This window comes from Monomorium pharaonis, chromosome 11, assembly GCF_013373865.1.
Source record: "Monomorium pharaonis isolate MP-MQ-018 chromosome 11, ASM1337386v2, whole genome shotgun sequence".
Classification (NCBI taxonomy): Eukaryota; Metazoa; Arthropoda; class Insecta; order Hymenoptera; family Formicidae; genus Monomorium; species Monomorium pharaonis.
The window spans coordinates 10,199,767-10,219,568 of NC_050477.1; the positions used below are offsets into that span (position 1 = coordinate 10,199,767).

At 33.9% G+C, this 19,802-nt stretch overlaps 3 protein-coding genes across 9 annotated transcripts; 1 reads left to right on the forward strand and 2 right to left on the reverse strand.

Moving 5' to 3' along the window:
• Positions 1 to 122: 122 nt before the first annotated feature.
• On the reverse strand, positions 123 to 7,526 carry LOC105839627 (nuclear fragile X mental retardation-interacting protein 1). 2 transcript variants are annotated; one of them, XM_012686084.3, is made up of 6 exons: positions 6,586 to 7,525; positions 6,006 to 6,197; positions 2,129 to 2,445; positions 1,176 to 1,405; positions 728 to 919; positions 124 to 554 (listed from the first exon to the last, which is right to left on the reverse strand). In XM_012686084.3, the coding sequence occupies exons 1-6, from the start codon at positions 7,051 to 7,053 to the stop codon at positions 181 to 183; spliced, it is 1,773 nt and encodes a 590-aa protein (XP_012541538.1). In that variant the 5' UTR covers positions 7,054 to 7,525; the 3' UTR covers positions 124 to 180. The 2 variants fall into 2 exon arrangements, with proteins under 2 accessions (XP_036149660.1, XP_012541538.1); XM_036293767.1 differs by lacking the exon at positions 6,006 to 6,197 and having other exon boundaries at positions 123 to 554; positions 6,586 to 7,526.
• Positions 7,527 to 9,336: 1,810 nt separating this feature from the next.
• On the forward strand, positions 9,337 to 12,885 carry LOC105828676 (cyclin-A2). 2 transcript variants are annotated; one of them, XM_012667143.3, is made up of 6 exons: positions 9,337 to 9,900; positions 10,319 to 10,816; positions 11,125 to 11,348; positions 11,482 to 11,686; positions 11,792 to 12,039; positions 12,235 to 12,885. In XM_012667143.3, exons 1-6 carry the CDS (start codon positions 9,697 to 9,699, stop codon positions 12,314 to 12,316), a joined length of 1,461 nt encoding a protein of 486 aa, XP_012522597.1. In that variant the 5' UTR covers positions 9,337 to 9,696; the 3' UTR covers positions 12,317 to 12,885. The 2 variants fall into 2 exon arrangements, with proteins under 2 accessions (XP_012522597.1, XP_012522598.1); XM_012667144.3 differs by having other exon boundaries at positions 10,322 to 10,816.
• Positions 12,886 to 14,020: 1,135 nt separating this feature from the next.
• Positions 14,021 to 19,138, reverse strand: LOC105828678 (nucleosome assembly protein 1-like 1). Of its 5 annotated transcripts, none has more exons than XM_012667145.3 (8): positions 18,711 to 18,866; positions 16,751 to 16,901; positions 16,020 to 16,312; positions 15,745 to 15,901; positions 15,383 to 15,520; positions 15,154 to 15,301; positions 14,858 to 14,977; positions 14,021 to 14,711 (listed from the first exon to the last, which is right to left on the reverse strand). In XM_012667145.3, the coding sequence occupies exons 2-8, from the start codon at positions 16,895 to 16,897 to the stop codon at positions 14,554 to 14,556; spliced, it is 1,161 nt and encodes a 386-aa protein (XP_012522599.1). In that variant the 5' UTR covers positions 16,898 to 16,901; positions 18,711 to 18,866; the 3' UTR covers positions 14,021 to 14,553. The 5 variants fall into 5 exon arrangements, with proteins under 5 accessions (XP_012522599.1, XP_012522600.1, XP_036149661.1 ...); XM_012667146.3 differs by having other exon boundaries at positions 18,762 to 18,848; XM_036293768.1 differs by lacking the exon at positions 18,711 to 18,866 and having other exon boundaries at positions 14,021 to 14,365; positions 14,598 to 14,711.
• Between the last annotated feature and the right edge of the window lie 664 nt (positions 19,139 to 19,802).

Below are 19,802 nucleotides of genomic sequence, written 5' to 3' on the forward strand. Positions count from 1 at the left end.
ATATCGAAAACATAACCATATAAATATAATATGTAAATTTAATATCACAGAACTTTTTTTTATCGTAAATCTTTAAATTTGTACTTAAAAAATGAAAATATACTTATAGCTAAAAAACTATAGTCTATAAATATAAAATTATTTCTAGATTATTTTGCATAATTATTCCTATATTATAGATTAATTTATATCAAAGAAATTGTTTTCTATAATATATTTCACACATTGACAAATTAAATTTCTCTCATGTTGTATAGAACGTGAAAGCAATTTTTCCAATAATTTATTATGATATCTTCGTAGAAATTTCTCATTTTTGTTACTAATCACTTTGTCAATTTGATTTGTTTCGTAGTTTTGTTTATCTTGGGCTTTAGCGACAGTATTTTGAGGTTTGATATTCGATTTATCATCTGTATCAAGAAAGACTTGCTTGTTAAAAGTCTCTTTACAAAGTTGCCTAGCATTTTCTTCATGAACTTTATTTTTCATTATCTGATGTTGCAAGTTATCCTCTTTTATTTTTTTTATCGGCACTTCTTCCGGGACTTCATCTAAAATACAAAATTAATGTCTTAAATTGATTTTTGAAAGAATATGTTTGTGTGATAAGAAATTAACTTTTAATAATTACAGATTTTAAATGCTTCTATTTAAAAAATATAAATAATAAAAAATTAGTATATTTAATTGTATATTAACAAGCATTAAGATTTGCATTATTTACCATTTTCACTTTCATAATCCGCTACTAAAGAAGGTAATATAGGCAAACTGGTTACAGGCAAACTAATAGACTCGAGGGCCGCAGATGCTTGTGGTACATCATCCTCGTCAGAGATATTGTCGATAATTTTTTCACATAAATCTACTTGTCCTGTCTCTTCATCTAAGAAAACTGCATCATCTTGTAAAATAGCTGTAGCAAGGAATCAATTATCTAATATTTTGTGTACAATAAAAAAATATAACAGAAAATATTTAATTAATATAAACTAATTGCAGAATGTAAACAAACTTAATTAAAATGCAATTAACTAGATATAAAATTGAACTGTCAATTAATTTAATATCTCAAAACTTTTCTATGCATTTATTTAAATATTGCAGAAGAAATTGTATGCATACAAACATATGTACACACACACATATATTCCCGTATTATATAAACTTACTTATTCCGGCAAAAGGGTGTAAACCTCGGTATATTTCGTCCGTATGGGTGGCACTATTATTAATTTCGCGCACACGCCGTTTGCGAGGTCTACGTTTCTTCTCTCGGATATTTATCGTTTTCTTTGTTCTCATTCCTGCATTAGAATTCTGCTTGATTACCTCTCCTCTCTGTAATTTTTCCAGTTCCTCTGCCTTGCGCAACTTTATGTTATTTTCCGTGGGATACTTTCTATTTTTTTTATTTAAGAAAGAAATTTTTGTTACTTGTGCCTGCTAGTACACAGGGTTGGATAAGATTAAATTAAGTTAAATTTAAAATTAATTTTGAAAAACATTTATGTTAAGTTAGAATGTTGTAATTCTTTAAAATAAAATTACTTTAAATAACAAAATAATTACAATATAGAGCATCGAATATTTAATATTTTATTTGCAAATTGAGTTTATATATAAAATAACAAATTAAGAGAAATATAAAATAAGAGAAAAAAACATTGATAAGAGAACATAAAAACAATTAAAAACTGACACGTAAAAACAATTAAAGAATTTTATCGATCACAGCTAGATCTTAACGCTGATATTTCTTAAGCAAAACAATTAAAGAATTTTATCAATCACAGCTAGATCTTAATGTTGATATTTCTTAAGCAATTTTATCTACATTTTCGAATTCACCAAGCTGTGCGATAAATTTTTCTATCTTGAAAAAAATATTGCTTTTTACAATGGCAATATATTTTTTCTTTTACACAAATTTTTAACTTAAAAAAAATAATTTAACATTTATTTTTAATATAAAATAAATAATTAAAAAGTACAAAATTAACACGTTTAAAATTAGCTATTTGTTAAGTTATTAATTTTTTAACTTTTTTATTTAACTTTTGACTTTTAACTAGTTACTATTCGACCCTGCTAATGCATTTACATTTTAATATTGGTAACTTACTTTTTTCGTTCCATTATCCATTTCTCGACATCTTCGGATAAATCTTTCATTCTCTGGTACAAACCGGTACGATGCTGCATACTAATATGCTTCTCAACGAGCAATGGATGCGCCGAAAACGTACAGCCATCAATCCCGCACGTTATGTGCGTGCTTTTGTGTTCAGAGAGATCATCCTTGGATGGAAAATCTCTATCACAGACTTCACAATAATGTGACGTGTTTTCGTCGTCTTCATTGTCGTCGGCGTCGTCACCGGAATTGACATAATTTTCATCTCTTTGATTGTATAACTCTTCATCCAGGTACAGATGAGCCTAAAAATCGTCACTTTCTTTTTTATACTAAGATCTTTGGATTAATTTATTTATCAATAACGTTGCATTGTCATTCTTAATCTCTCTCTTATGCATTATGATTTATTGCATAATTTTAATATTTTATTACATATCTTTAGTTATAAGCAAATATAATACCATAATTTTGTACTATGCATCTGTTTTTAATGATTACCTTTTTGTTAATAAAGAATTTTTTAATAATATTTTATGGAGTATCAACCGGGGTATTCAGAAATTCTATGTATCTGCAAATTCGTTTACATAGGCACCTGATCTTCCTTTCATCATTTACTCCTTTTCGGTTTATTTAAACAATTATAAAATTGCGCATATTTTGTCGAAGCATTAATTAATCATTTTTTATATAATAACAACATACGCATCTTGCGTAGCACATTTTACTTACATTAAAAGGTTTACAAGCTAATCTCTCCGCGTGCGCAAGCGTTGAAATAAGCAATATAATAATAAAGAATAAAAAATCTTTACAACCGTAAAACCATTGTTTTTTACATTAGGGTGTCGTGTAAACCTTCCGTCAACGTTTACAAGCAAGTAGAGCGCATTAAACTGAACAGAAAAGTCCTTTACCGTTTTGCAATTTTCGCAATAGTTATGAGTTATTGATTACACAGGTATACAAAAAAGTGGTTTCTTTTTGAAATTAGGAAAAAATGAGTCAATTCAGCAATTCTGACCTTGAATTTGAATTCAGCGAGTCAAAATACATAAAGATTGACTAATCTGGTCCGCCGGACCAACCACTTTTTTTGTGTGCCTATGTAATCAACAACTTGTTAACTATTGCGAAAATTGCACAACGGTAAAAGACTTTTCTGTTCAGTTTAATGCGCTCTACTTGCTTGCAAACGTTAACGGAAGGTTTACACGACATCCTGTATATAAACGCATTTCTATTCTACATCTTGTATATTAACATAAGACTCGCGCATATTATAATAGTTTGCGTAAATCATTGTTTCACTAGTCTTTAGACGTAGATTATTACATTCCAAAAGTTGCAAAAGATTATTTTCATATTTCAGAACGATTGTGTCAACAATTTTAGTGATTCATAATGATAAAATGATAGGGAACACCAGAGAATTAGAACTTATAGAAATATTGTTTATTCTTACAATACGCATTTCAATTACAAATTAATTGATCTATCATGTCATTCTAGTAGTTCTGGAAGTTGTCATTTATGAAATAAACAAATATCTTAAATGTGATACATATATATGTAATGTCATCATGATCACTTATAAAAATGACATTACGAATCTAACAGAGCCACAAGCTACTTCAGACTTTCTGGTATGCATTAAAATACTCATTTTTATGTAAATAATCTATAAATTCGTTACCTATTTTAATTCCATAGGTCAAACATCTTAATATAATTCTGTTACTATTTCTTACACATAGTATAGCTTGCGGCGCTGTACTGGCCATGCATATACTAGATATGGAGAAAGAACTTTAAAAAAAATTTATTCACAAGTGGCCAGTTTTTTACATGCCTGATGGAAAAACTAATACATCTAATTAAACTGTTATATTACAAGTATATACGTAATACTCTATATTCGACACTACAGCTGTATATAAGTAGATATAGTATCAATATATTATATAAAAAAGGACGAGAGATAAATCGTTAATTTTCATAGCCTAAGACTATGTTATTTCAACTAGCTGGTACTTTTTTTAATATCAATTCTATCAGCACATTTTTAAATGCCACACACTTAGGATGTAAATAATATAAAATACGTCACAATGTTGCCAAAATAATGAAGAAAAAGATGAAATAGTCAGTATCTACATATCAAAATTATAGAACTTATATCAATAATGCGAATGAAAAAATTTGCTACATAGACAGTATCAAAACATATGGATCAAATCGTTCTGAAGTTTGAAAACAGATACTTGGTTTGTATATGATTTGAATCATGTAATTCTTTAACAGAAGGAGTAGCCTGTTAAGCTTAAGACTGTGCCTGTTCGCTGGAAGGCTGCGTCTCCTTCGTTTGCTCCATTTGTTCAGTTTGTTCAGTTTTCTGAACACCCTCGGGTTCAATCGTATTGTTATCACTTTTCTGATCCTGTAAAACCAAATTAAGCCATCAACGTTGAAGGAAACAGGCCGAACTTTCGTCGCACAATGACTACCATACGTTTGCAGTATGTTCAAAATTTAAAAAAAACGTACGTTAATATAATAATATATTTGCTATTAACTCATTCCCATGTCTTATCTACTAATTTTTTATGTATACATTTGTGGTCTAAAATAAACAAAAAAAATACAACATTTGTTTTGTCAAAATAAAACCTGAGATGCATAGCAACATTTCACAATTTTTCAACAAATACATTTAACGTACCCATGCTTGAATAACTAATATTATAATAAAATAAACATTAAATCTGATTCAGCTACTTTATATTATTTAATTTTAATATAAAAAAAGAAATAATTAATAATATAAAATTAATATAAAAAGAGAAATTGTAATAATTTCAAGTTCCTTAATTTTACCAAAAAAACCAATTCATGCTTTTATTTAAAAAAAAAAAAAAAAAAAAAAAAAAATTGTCCCCTAATTTTGAAAAAAAATAGTTTTATTCTGTATACATACAATTAGATAACATGCAATTATTGTATAAATTATTGTCATCTGTGTAATAATTTGTGCATCATACATATTCTATTACATAAGCACATATACATCCATAGTCACATACACGTTTAAAAATAATAATATTACATATTAAGACAAATAAAAAAAAATAAAACAAAAATATTGTAAAAAAATTAATTTAATACTTATAAAATAACATTTTGTAATAATATTTTTTTAACACGGAAAAAACATTTTAATCCATATTCCATTTTAGTTTCATCAATAAATGCATACTTTTATTTCTAAAATTTTATATAGTATATGTAACAATTATATGCGTGCTTAAAAACATGTTTATTTATAAAAATAAATTAAGAATATAAAGCTTTTGTATTTGTATTAAAATCAATCTTTTTTAACGTTTATGTGTTGGATTTTTAACATTCTCAAGTGTTAATTAAAAATAATAAGACATTAAATAACAAAGAGATGTTAAATAAAATGTTATTTAAATATTTTGTTAAATTAATATTCAACATTTCTTGAGGTTAAAATTCTAAGATAAATAAATAAAATGTATGTGTATATTATTAAGTGTTAATTTTAATAGAAAAATATGCTTTCACAATTTGTTTCCAAATTATATTAATGTTATATTCTTTGTATTAGTTTATTACATAATATTTTTGTAATACCTTCATATTCATCTTGTATTAAATTAACACAAAATTTTGATCCACCAAAATTGTTTTGAAACATGTAAAATGAGTTAATTTAACACAAAATGTTTTTCTTTATAATAGTTAAGAAAATTTAAGAAAAAAAACAAGATTTTAATAATAAAAACAAAAAAGTAAAATACTAAAAAGTTTTTGGCATAACAGAGTTTAAAAAGAATACCTGTTCAGGATGTTTTGCAAGATATTCATTTTTTGCTTCTCTTATCATCCTCGTTACTTTGTTACGAAGATCCTTAAATTCTTCCCATTCTACTGCTGCTTTGTTCTTTTTTGCCTTAGCATATAGTTTATTTTTCTTTTGAATCTCGTTACGAATTTCATCTGTCATCCATGGCTTTTTTAATTCTAATTCCTAAATAATTATATTTTCCAATATAACTTAAGTGCCAAAACTTAATAACTAGTACAAAATTTACCTCTACGTGTAAAATATTAATTAATTATACATAGTAAAAGAAAATTTTAAATTTTGTCACTTATTTGTAATTTTCAAAGAAAAGAATATCATTACAAATATTCCGGAAACATGCTTTTACTCTTTTACAAATCTGCACTTTCAGGAATAAACACAATATTATGAAAATAAAAAGCATTTGTTAAATAATTAAAGAAAACTTTTTTTTAAGGGATTTTAACCAAAATTAGTAAGATTCAAGGAAAGCAACTTGAATAATAATCATATTATTATCCATCAGAATCAGGAGAGGGAAAGAGAGGACGAAAGGAAGCAAAATACATACTTCAAGCTTGCGTTCTTTCTTTGGATTATTCACTGCCTTGATCTTAGCGTTCCCGTTGCCCGGACCGTACTTGAACCTCATCTGCGGTGGCATCATCTGCGGAGGCGGCGGCGGCGGTGGCATCCGACGAGGCCACACGCGTATTGGGGGTCCATGCGGCGGCCCGGAGCCACGTGGTCCTCCCATCGACGGCACAATGGGCGGCATGGCGCGCGTTCTGGGACCCGGACCTGGGGGGAATCGTGGTAGCATACCGTTCGGTCGAGTGATTCCACCAGCAGGTCTCGGCGGCAGCGGTATCCTCTGTCGGGGGCCGCCCGGCAGACTGAACATTGGATTTAACGGTGGCGGTCGCATCCTCAGCATGCCGTGGGGTGGTAGTCCCGCGAATCTGGGCGGCGGGAGTTGACGCATGCCGACTGGCGGCATTCTTGGTCCCAGGAGAGGCCCCCTATTCAGTGGGCTCATTCTCCTACGAGATTTTCCTCCTCCTGTTGCTAGAACGGAGCACTCTTCGTTCGATGAACGTCCGACGCCGTGCAGCCTCGATTTTGACGCAACAGTCTCTACTCACGTTTCAACCACGAGTTCGTTTGCTTACTTGCTCGTTCGCCTGATATGAGGTTATGAAAGTGTTCCGGTCGTCGCGACCACGCGCGCGAATCGCCTCAACGCGAAGTTGCTCGCGTTTCGTTACGCCGCTCAGTATGCAAGAATTATCGAATTACGCATTACTTGAGCACGAGCAAATACAACGTCGCAGACGCTGCACCAAACACGGCACGAAACGAGAAATATTTGACAAATAAAAAAAAAAAACAGATAAATAGTACGATCCCTTTTTACCTCTCCTATCGCTATCGTTTTTGCCAGCCTTCGCATCAATCGAACGCAGATCACAGATTTGCTCGTGCGCGTTCGCAAACCCATCCTTTCGTAATCCTGGAATAGGACAAAATTCATAGGTCGGTATTCATAGTCGAATCTTATTTTAAGATCGTCTCAAGTAATGTCTTAAGATGCTAATACGGCTCTGTGATTGGTTGATGGCATCTTAAGACTGTACTTAAGATAATCTTAAATATAAGAATTGACTATGAATACCGTCCATAGACCGATCTTAAGTTCAAGAATTGTCTTAAGTCTAGCTTCGAGCAGACTTGAGACTTACTTAACCAATGAAATAACAGCATTGATGTCTCAAGATCGTGCTTAAGCCCGGGGGCTCTATTCTTGAATTCATTCACAAGAAAACGTATGCGCAAATACCCGCTCTAACAGAAAAGTTGCAAGTTTATTGGTTAATAGCCATACGATAGCCAATAAATTTCCAACTTTTCTGTAAGATCAGAATTTGCGAATACGTTTCTCTTGCAAATGAATTCAAGAATCGAGCCCCGGGAGCTCGATTCTTGAATTCATTCGCAAGAAAACGTATGCGCAAATACCCGCTCTAACAGAAAAGTTGCAAGTTTATTGGTTAAAAGCCATGCGATAGCCAATAAATTTCCAACTTTTCTGTAAGAACAGAATTTGCGAATACGTTTCTCTTGCGAATGAATTCAAGAATCGAGCCCCAGATCCATGCACGTAATTGGTTAAACTTGAGATTTATTCTCCGGATAACTTTATCGGGAAGTGAAGAAATTAGGCATTAGTCTATCTTATAGCGTTTTCTACTGGGAAAACTGGTGCAGCACCAACGCTGCGGTAGATTTCGATGAAAACTCCACTAGCGCAATAATAGTGCAGGTTTAGTGTAGTTCAGTGGAACACATCATTAGACAGGTTTAAAAATTAAACAATTTTATTGTTATAAAGTTTACTAAAATAATGTAATAACATATACTTTAATGTAATACCTTAAAGCACGAACATAACATCTATTTAATTTATATACACTGGCACCTTCCACCATCTGGAAAGATGGTGGAGCAAAAGTTGCACTTGGTGCAATTTTTTTGCATCAATTTTGTCAGTAGTATCAGAGAGGAACCTGAGAGTGGCCACCGCGGCCTTTTTCGTGCGACCGATATTTGACTAGCATCAGCGCCAAACGTGGATGTAAAGCCCGTTCTACATTAATTGCAGTCGCCAGTTGTAATTTGCAACACCCAATAAATGTCGAGCTTTAACTAGAAACTAAGCGCCTATTGGATGTCGCAAGTCGCAACTAGCTGCTTGCGATTAATGTAAAACAGACTTTACATCCACGTTTGGCGCTGATGCTAGTCAAATATTGGTCGCATGAAAAAAGCCGCGGTGGCCGCTCTCAGGTTTCTCTCTGGTAGTATATTAAACACTGAAAATATGTGAACTGATTTTTACAGCGGAACAATAAAATTGCACTCAGTGCGCACCAGTGTTGCACTAGTTTTCCCAGTAGAAAACGCTATTATTGCATCAGTGCAGCAGTGCAGGAATAAAAAACAAATCTTTAAATTCATTCGCAAGAGAAACGTATTCGCAAATTCTGTTTTTACATAAAAATTGGAAATTTATTGGTTACCGTATGGCTTTTAACCAATAAACTTGCAATTTTTCTATTAGAATGGGTATTTGCGTGTACGTTTTTCTTGCGAATAAATTCAAGAATCGAGCCCTTGTGGTCTTAAAATTTTATTTAAAATCAAGCACGCATGAACATCCTGATAAGATGCGTTTGCGAACGCGCAGTTAGAGTAGGTGAGAACGGCGATTGGCCCTGGCATTTCCCACGCTCGTCATTGGTCGATTTCGCACAACGCTCCCCATAACGTCCCGCCAGCTGTTGGTGTTACGTTTGTTTGAAATCAAACGGCAACCGTGGCAGCCGTTGGTTGCCGAGTGCACCCGATTTCCCGCAATTCCTGTCATGCCCAACCGGCTTTAAAGAACGAACGGGCATTAACGTTTCGTCGCGGCACGCGGAGAAACCGGGACGGGTATATACGCGCTTGCTCGCCATTATTCGTCGGCAAGAGCAATTCTTTTTCATTCTTGACCGGGTGTTCCGTCCCGGTTGCAGTGGAGTCTCGCGGGATCTAGAGGCCAGGTTACGCACGACGTTGTCTCGAGTCCTTCCTTCCGTCCGTCAGTTGCGAGGAGTAATCGTCGAAAGCTACGACGATAATGGCTACGATCAGGATACATCAGGAGGATCAGGAAAACCGCGTCGTCGCCGATCTACGCGATCGCGGCAAAGAAAACCTCGCCACCGTCACTGCCACCGCAGCTGCTGCCTGTGTCAGCACGCAGACACAAGTGCTACATCAGACGAAGCGCGCCGTCCTCGGTGTCCTGCACAACAATTGCCCACGGAACGGGACGAAGCCTGTATGTAGAACCATTTTTCCGTTCTCGTTCCGCGCTTTGCCCTCGAAAACGGCGGTCAATATCGCGACACGCGGTTTGTCGTTTTCGCTCTAAATTCTTTTAAATTCAATACGGTTGCGATAAATTGAGATATATTGTGTTTTATATCGAAAATTAAATAGAGATTTCTAAGATGCAAAACTTTAGAGAAATTATTTTCGGCGGATTTCTCTTTACCGGTTGCTAAGATTAAATTAACCTCCTTTCGCGTATTGTAACTTAATTTATCATATAGTTTATTATTCTGGAGTTGAGTATTGCATTCAACATTTATTATTGCTAAATGATTCAAATATAACATTTATTATTGTTATAATTCGATATAAAGTTGTAGATATTTAAAACTGGTATGTATCATAAAACTCTCTTTTTCTTTTAGCAGGAGATCTACAAAGATGAGAAATATATCAAAGCCAAACCATTTGTGCCCACGCAATCCGAGTCTTTTAAAATTTACGAGGAAGACTTTTATAAGAAGGAGGAGCCCACCTTCAGGATTTATGAGGATAAGTTGGAGGAAGAGACATCTGTCGCACTTAGAACCTCAAAGGAGAAGAAAGACATTAAAGCTGTGCAAGAAATAACAGTAAAGGCTGTGGATAGAGAACAGCCGAGATTAGAAATATGTACCGCGGATAGTACTTCTACTTATGTATATCATAGCAAGATTGAAGAGACCTGTCAAATTAAGCAGGATGTCTTGTCGAAAGATAGTCCTATGTCCATTGGAATGTCAATGGAGAAGTCACTCACATATAGCAGTTCTTCCAACGAGGAATATAGAACCAGAAGGGAATGTAATAAAGAATTGAGAACCAATTTCTTTGATATAGATGAATACAGGGCTGATATATACAATTATTTACGAATATCAGAGGTATATAATTTCTTGTTTTTATTTTATATTAATTTATATAGATTAAATAGATTAATGAAGTATAACAATGAAAATAAATTTAGTAAAAGTTAACAAAATTTAATTAAATTAATATTAAAGATTTAAACGATAAGGGTATATAAATTAATATTGCTTAAATATTTTTTAAATTTAAATTAAGTAATTTTTAATTAGATTTAGATTAAATGTTTTATATTGTGAAAAAAGTAATGTTGTCTAGTATCTGAAGAAAGAAATCTCTCAGAAGCTTCTTTTGTTTATTGCAATACTAAATTTGTTCTTTTCAGACTCTACATAGACCAAAGCCTGGTTATATGAAGAAACAACCTGATATTACATATTCAATGAGATCTATATTGATAGATTGGCTAGTAGAGGTAGCTGAGGAATATCGATTGCAAGACGAAACGTTGTACTTGTCCATCTCGTATATCGATCGTTTTTTATCGTACATGAGCGTTGTAAGATCGAAGTTACAACTCGTTGGGACTGCCGCTATGTTTATTGCAGCGTAAGTATATTTTAAATGACAATCACTTAGAGAGAAATCTCTAACAAAATAAATCTTAAACTAAAAATAAATTGTAAGAATAAATTATTCGATACTTTGATTCTCGAGATGAAAACGTATATATCTTTACTAGGAAATACGAAGAGATTTATCCGCCCGATGTAGGAGAATTTGTATATATCACAGATGATACGTATTCAAAGACACAAGTGATAAAAATGGAAAATTTGATATTGAGGGTTTTATCGTTCGATTTAACTGTACCGACGCATTTCACATTTCTCACGGAATACTGTATCAGCAACAATTTGTCGGATAAAGTCAGATTTCTAGCAATGGTAAGTTTTAATGCACATAATCTGAATTTTTAAATGCCAAAACTTTCGAAGTTTTTTAAAATTGTTCTCTTATTGTATTTTTAATATGATTTTGTGATATTTTAGTATTTGTGCGAATTATCGATGCTCGAAGGGGACCCATATTTACAATATTTGCCCAGTCATTTAGCTGCATCCGCGGTAGCACTAGCGCGACATACATTGCAGGAAGAGATTTGGCCACACGAATTGGAACTTTCAACTGGATACGATTTGAAGACTCTTAAAGAATGTATTGCATACTTGAGCAGAACCTTCTCCAATGCTCCTAACATGCAGCAAACAGCAATACAGGAGAAGTACAGAAACAGCAAGTAAGTAAAAATATTGTTTAACAAACATTGAGACAATAGTATAATAAAATAGCTTACTTAATATGTAATAGTGCAACTTATTAAATGCGTGAACAGTAACATATTTTTTTCTTATTTTATTGTGTTCTTACAGAGAATTTCATTTTACATATAGATAATAGAATGTTCAAAAATTTTAAAACAATCTTTTCTTAGGTACAGTCATGTATCTATGCTGTTGCCTCGTAATACCGAGGCGATATCGTGCGAGGATGAAGATGAAGAGGAAAGCGCCTAGTAAAGAATATTGTCAGACAAACACAGATTAAAATAACTTTTTTTCTGTGTTTGAATTGGTAATTAAATAACGAACCTCCCATAACAGTCCTATGTATATTAAACATGAAGGAGGGGATCAGGACAAGACTGCTATTCTAAAATAGGCGTAATGTTTATTTCTTTCTGATAGCTTGTTGCAGTGTCCGGTCAATACATTTTGCGAGAGCAAAATTATGTGACTTATTTCTCCCACCTTCATTGTCTTGCGTCATCGCCTTTACGGCCTATCGAAAATTTTAGAGTTTTTTCATTATATCAATATGAAGCTCTAAAGAAAGAAAGGGAGAGAAAGATATAATACATTATCTAGAAATTGTATTTTTATAAGTACTTTTTTAAAGAATTGCTAAAACAACAAACGCTTTTGCCGCGATACATGCAAACGGCTAAAAATTTGATTGCAAAGTAAACCGCTCCAAATAATAAGAAATGTAAGCAAAGCGATTTTATAGTTATTATCGTTTTACTATAAGTGCACACATACACATGCACATATACCGATTAACGATAAAAACGACTTATTTGAGATATTTCCGTGAAATTAATTTGCAATTATTTCGATCAATTTTTCAGTCCTTGTACAGTTATTTATTTACAACAATTCTAGGTACCATAATATCAAATGCGTAGTTTGTTTTGTTAGAAGTAAGATATCTTTTATATATATATATATATTATATCCCTGTATTACTTTATATACAAAAATATTAGATTATACGTTGTGCAAGATTGCATTGTCAATTCTTTCTTGTAGCATGAATCGTTTTTGAATCAAGAACGTACGTGCTCCTTATTTTTTACATCCAATTGTTCATAATGCATGAATGTAACTTATAGCAATAATACATTCATTTTGACTTACATTTTCGATTGTTATTGACCGTGTAATATTGCACAGCCTAATTTCCGCATTTCAACATAACACAAAATACCTAAGTGTTCATCAAATCTAATCTAAATGCACGAAAGTATGTTCATACGAAAAATTTAAATACAGATAAAAAAATATGGAATCATATGCCGTTACATGTTTACATATTTAACTCTATGATAATTGTAAATTATTATTTGCTCCACAGTTTAATTAACGTCAGCCGTGACGTGGCATGAATATTATAATTTTACTTGGAGATTAATTGCCGATGAACTGAAAAGTATAAATGGCTTCTATGATAGGCCTAAATGCAAAATAAAAATTGTTGCAGCTTCCTCGCATACAATATGCACGTATACATCGAAAATACCAAATAACATGAAAGTGTTATTAAACCTTGGAAGGTATTTCGTAATGATAAAACAAAATTCTGAAAAGCGTTTTCTTTTAGAAAAAAAATCTGATTTTAAATTAAGATTTTATCTACCAAGATTTTTTCTAGTGATATTCGAAAGTTGAAAAACGTGATATATCCAAATGTTTATATTGTATTTTCATATATATATATATATATCGGACATAGTGCGTTCTGTAACACAATATTCGGTGCCGTATTTCAACATAATACAAAATCGTTGTATCGAACATTTCCGTATAGCAAATTTATAGACGAAAGCATGACTGATATGACACAATTGTAAATAATATCAATAATTCGTTTTTTTTTTTTTACGAATCTTCGAAGGACATTTTATGAAGGAATAAAGAGGAAGAATGAAACACTAACAATTTTTTTTTCTCCACTTTTGTATTAAAAATGCTTCAACAGTACCCAAAAATTTATTCATAGAGCAACGTGCGTTTTCTCGGAAAAAAATTCAAACAACCACTCTGTCAGCGCGTATAAACGTAACAAGTAGTATAAAATGAAGCAATTAAAAATTGACAATAATTAGTGTTCGAGAGCAAGAGCAATTATCATATACTTATAATTAGATCTTATAGCACAGGTATAATGAGGCGCACATTCTACTCATCGTCAACGGCGAGTATAGGGAAGGTGTGGTACGCATAAATTTCTTTTTTATAATATTTTTTTGTATCACTGGTATGTTGAAGAGTTCTATGCTTGATCTGTAATAGGAGATATGATATGATTAGATGATTGATAAGAATAGGAATAGGGATTACATTTGGAGCCGCAAGGTGCAGGATTATCTAGGCAGTTATCGGTCAGAGGTGTCGTTAGTGTGTTGTCGCATACTGTAACGCACGAACGATTGATTTCTTTTTTTGCTTTTTACGTCACAATTAATATAATTCTACTGTTGTTTACACTCATTGGTATCATCGCCTTGTTTCCCACCTGGAGGCGCATTAATGGGTGAGGAGGCCTCTTCTTCCTCATCCTCCTCATCTTCATCGTCATCCCCATCATCCTCATCCTCATAATCCTCGTCTTCATCATCTAAACCTTCGCCTGGAATTAAATCGTAAGGAATATGAATATGTCGTAAGTTTAGTTTATTTTTTAAATAAAAATATTGTGTCGTATTATATGCACATTCGTTTATATTTGTGAAAATTGTAATATTTAACATTGATTCGCCATGCAATGGATGTTACCTGTGTAGTAGAGTACAGCTCTCGGAACTATGCGTTCTCTAATGTAATGGCCTAATTCGAAATCGCTGGTTAGTAGAGCTTGAGTCTCATCATCCATATCGGCTTCCGAGTCTTCTGGCACTGAAAGCGTTTGCACCAAAATTAAATTATAGAAATAAATTGACTTTTAATTTTATATTAGGACGACGTATTAGTGTAACATGTTGCGCAATGGACTACGAGGTTCAAGCGACCCAAAAACTCGCTATGCATAGAGAATTAAAAGATTTACTAAAAATAAAACGTGAAATAATTACCAATTGGTGGAGTGAAGAAATTAAAGAAGGAATCGTTTTGAACTGTTTTCGTTACAGTACGCATGGATCCTCGAGATTTATGCTTTTGATTTTTCTTAATAGTCTTTATGGTAACGTTTTTACCTTTCTTCCAATCAATCACGCACCCCTACGAAAAAATTCTCGCTTTTAGTATTGTAATTAGTATCGTAATTACGAAAGAATTAATTTGATCAAACCAAAACTTTACTTTGCATCTGTATATCTCTGGTCCTTCGAAACTGAAGGGATCATTCTTATCTGGAGTACATTTCATGATGTATTCTTTAGTGAGTACTGAATTAGAGAAATATTCGTTGGGCGTGAAATAGAACTCGAGGACAAATCCCTAAAAAAAAAAAAAAAACATTAAATTAAATCAAGCTTTTTTTTTAATTATTAAATAGAATCAGGAAGTTTGTGCGAAATACCGCTGAGCACCATTTACGTCAACCAGATTTGACCAGAAAGAATTGTCTCGCACAATACGAATGCAACAGTATTTAGCGTGCAACTTGGGATCTCGCACAAACCGAGATCCAATTATTAAATCATATTTGTTTCGTAACTTACCATTGGATCCGCTCGCAGAAATTTTACTTTAATATCATGTAGATGCTTCAAGATCGGTTCATCATGCTCCTGAACCATATCGGATAGTGTACTTACATTCTTAAATATCGTTAGCCAGAAATCTGGGATGCCTTTAGTATCATCCTCGTTCTCTGTTCTAAAATCACATTATTACGCAAATTAATTTACAGCAGTCAATTGCACAAATTACACTGATATTTCATAATTTTTTAATATAAACAAATACATTAATTAATTTTGAAAAATAAACATACTCATCCTTCTTTGTCTCTGTAGTTTCTTCGATTTTTGCCTTGTCCTTCATATAATTATTTAGCACCTCTTCATCTTCGTCGCTGTCCCAAACGCATTGCTCGTCGGTCGGCTCATAAGCGCCCGATATTATCTCACTGCGCTTCTCGTACAGAGGCGCGCACATTTTGTAGTACTCACATTCCAAGGCATGGACTTCTTCGTAAAATTTAGCCTCGATATTAGTGGTGACGAGTTGCAGTTGTTTCAATGCCTTGACTCTGCGTTTCACGGAAGTAGGAAGAGACTGCATTTGCTAAAAAAAATTGCAATTGCATCGTTAAACCTCGCTAAACTTAAATATGACATTCAATTACTCTATTCCTTATTAAGCTCGATTTTTTTTTAGCTCGACAAGTTTACTGAGATCCCAAGTCGCGATGTTTTAATGTTTCATATGATACATGACGATGAGACACTTATATGTGAGATTTGATATAAATTAGCAAACTATAAACGATATTCGACAAGATGCGTAACAGAGGCATGTAAGATGTATCATTCAAAATTAGAAATTATTGATTAAGAGTAAAAGCGGAAACAGGCATATCGGGTGAAAAGCATGCGATCGAGAGAAAGATTTTTGCAGTATCACTGTAAAAGAATGGTGCGTGTTTAACAAGATATCACAAATTTACATAAACATATATGCGGTATATGCTGAATGCGAGGATGGGAAATAATGTTGCAATACCTCCTCCAATCCTGGTGCGGTAATACCATCTCGGAGAGCGGCTAACAGTTCAGTGCTACGTAAAATTTTGTGATGGTTATCTGCAAGCTCGTCTTCGATGGATTCTGAACCGCTAGCATTGGCGGCGCGTTCCGGATCGGTTGTCATATTACTACAAATTCAAATGCGTACGCTATCAATTCTATTTATTCTTTAACTGTCCAGTAGTATTAATCTAATGAGCCTCTTAGTGTTTTCTTAGGCCTTGAACCATTTTGAGGCTGCAAAACCCCTTGGTATCGCCAAATCTGCCTCGAGCTGCTCGAATTTTACGTAGACTGAGAGTCTTGTGTAAAATTTATGTATCTCGCTGTATAATGTAAGGTAAACTCAACTCGACTCACTGAAGCAATGCTAACACTTATGCGAGTGAACACTGTCAGGTATCACTCTGTAAACACCTTAGTTTCTCTACATTAGGTATAACACTTCTACGTTCTACATAACACTTCTAAGTTCATTTTCCTTATTATATAGTAGAAAAGTTTCTTACATATATATTAACATCTCTAAAAGATATGGTTGTTTATTTTAAAAAATGTGAATAAACAAGATGTTATAGGAAATTATAAGACTTCAAGTCTTTCAAAAAGTAGAAATTCACAGGACAAAATTGTGAATTTTTCAAAATGTGTTTACAGAGTGATATGTGTGAATAAAAAAGGGAAAGACAAGCGACTAGTCTCGAATAGTATTTGTATATAAATCGCAATTTTTGCAAAGCAATTTAACGAACAAGTGAGCAAGCGTATAAATAGCTCAATTATTTCACATATGTACAATGAACAGGGAAAAACTATCTCTAAGTAACACAAATTCTTTGTAGTCACGCATGGCAATGAAAAGAGAAATCTTGTTTCAAATCCTTATAATAAAAACAAAATAATGATTTGCTTATGCCAAAAGAAAAATGTCTTGATGACTTCAGCTCTACAAAGTATCATTTCATAAAAAACTCAGGGAATGTGTTAAAATTTCCCAGACACAAAAGACTGTGCAATGTGATGTATAATGTGATGTTTGCATAGCGTCTGTACTGAGATTGCTCTATGTATCAAAGATTTCTGTACAAAGGGGTTAGATTGCGTGAAAAGTTAGGCCCTGCATACAACAGAAAAATATTGGATATTGAGAATAAGAAATTTTAAAGTCTGTTTCTTTGATGAAACAAATGTAATACACAATAGATATACAAATAAAACGCAAAACAAAGATATCGTACAAGATACAACATAACTTATTTATTTAGTGTTTAATGAGAAAACTAATTTAAAAATTTCAATTCTTATTCCCAATAGCTAATATTGTTCTATAGTACGCAAGGCATTGGAGATTGAGTGCAACGGTGTGTACGTGAGGAGCAGGTCGAGGATGGAAGAGGGGGACCCGGAATCGCGAGCCGCACGATGATTCTCGGAGACACGTGTTAAGTCAGAAATTACGCTCGAATTCTCCGTGCGATCAAATTGATTCGTCCGCGCGCGCGCAAAAACATTAAAACCTAAGCAACGTCCGAGTTCAAGCGGAAGGTTATATTCTGGGGCCTCGGTCGCGAGAAGAGCGAGAGCAATCGGATCAACAGATTGGACGCGAGTCGACGAGAAGCGAGGAGCGAGATGCCACGCGGAATGACATTGAGAGGACGAGGGGCCGCGAAGAGACTCGCTACGTTCCGGCAGGAAAAATTCCGCCGGGGACGAACCTCTCCTCCGACGAGACGACGTGCACGTGGAACGAAAAGGCTGTCCCGGCGAAATTCTTCGATCGGACGCGGGGTCGAGAAAACCGTGACGATGCTAACCGGACGGACGGAACGCGGGGGACAAAGTACGCGCGCGAGATACGTCGTGCATGTACGCGCGGACGACCGTGATGCGGAGGGCCCGCGGCGCCCGGGAAAATTCCGCTTGTCGGATCGTACCTTCGTATCACGGAGCTCGGGATCCACGCAAGAGACAGGTGAGAACCAAACCTGAACCCACAGAAGAATAGAACGAACAACGGACCACGGTGAACCGGTCGCTGCCTCCTTTGACGGTTGGACCGCGGGTAAGCGCGCGACACGAAGAGAGGGATGAGCGGCGGTTAAGCGATCGCGATCAATCGCGTGTATCGAACTATCGCGATTTCTCGACTTGAAGCGCGGAATTCGGATTGCCCCGCGTAGCGTTTTGTTTCTACTGAAAATCGAATGTTGTATGGGAGCTTTTTCCAGCAAGAGACAAAGTAATTTTGTCTTTGTCTCTAACTGAATATCAAACAAAGACAGAAATATTGCTGTGTCGATTTTTGTGTCACTTGCTGGAAAGCTCCCAATATTTGTAAATATTTTGTGTATAAGCAACTCATGTTATAGGAAAAGAAAAGAAAAATGTAGTCTACTATACTAGTATTAAACCCCAATCCCTCAAACATTCAATTTATATTATATTTAATTAGTGAAAATGTTAATAACTATAAAGAACAATTAAACTATTTAATATACTAAATATCTTTTTTAATATATTATTTCTAACATAAAAAAATAAAATGTAATAAAATAAAAATTAAAAATATCAAATAATAATACTAAGAAAGCTCGATGATGTTCGAAACATTCGAAACATTGGATTCAATTAAAAAATACAAAAGATTCAGAAATTTACAAAAAATTACGCAAATCTTTTTTACTGATTTTATTTTTCAAATTTTTAATTTTCAAAGTTTTTAAAAATAAATATCGAAAATTAGAAGATCGCTCAGAACTCAATCAATCTGGACAAAAAGTGTGCGGAGCCGCTTCTTTTTCGCGCACCTCGCCATTGGTCCAAAAGTCGCGCTCCATGGAAACTATCGGTGTCCTAGGGACAGTAGGGACTTCGGACAAATCGGAATTTGAATTTTCACCCTCCTCCCTCGTCCGTGCGGGACACGTTCGATCACGCGCCGCGCGCGCTATGTGACGTTAGCACGCACAGAAAATAATAACTCGCTACGCAGTCTCGCCCCCTTACTGCAGCTGTGGTATTTGTGC

Excerpts from the sequence above, each read along its gene's own strand:
- LOC105828678 (XM_012667145.3), bottom strand. The coding sequence starts at position 16,897 with ATGACAACCGATCCGGAACGCGCCGCCAATGCTAGCGGTTCAGAATCC. Across the intron at positions 15,302-15,382 it reads CAGAGATATACAGATGCAAA|GGGTGCGTGATTGATTGGAA; the intron begins GTAAAGTTTTGG and ends ATTTTTTCGTAG. Across the intron at positions 14,978-15,153 it reads TTTCTTCACTCCACCAATTG|TGCCAGAAGACTCGGAAGCC; the intron begins GTAATTATTTCA and ends AAACGCTTTCAG.
- LOC105839627 (XM_012686084.3), bottom strand. The coding sequence starts at position 7,053 with ATGAGCCCACTGAATAGGGGGCCTCTCCTGGGACCAAGAATGCCGCCA. Across the intron at positions 6,198-6,585 it reads AGAAAGAACGCAAGCTTGAA|GAATTAGAATTAAAAAAGCC; the intron begins GTATGTATTTTG and ends ATAATTATTTAG. Across the intron at positions 920-1,175 it reads ACACCCTTTTGCCGGAATAA|CTATTTTACAAGATGATGCA; the intron begins GTAAGTTTATAT and ends TCCTTGCTACAG.
- LOC105828676 (XM_012667143.3), top strand. The coding sequence starts at position 9,697 with ATGGCTACGATCAGGATACATCAGGAGGATCAGGAAAACCGCGTCGTC. Across the intron at positions 9,901-10,318 it reads CACGGAACGGGACGAAGCCT|CAGGAGATCTACAAAGATGA; the intron begins GTATGTAGAACC and ends TTTTTCTTTTAG. Across the intron at positions 12,040-12,234 it reads GAGAAGTACAGAAACAGCAA|GTACAGTCATGTATCTATGC; the intron begins GTAAGTAAAAAT and ends ATCTTTTCTTAG.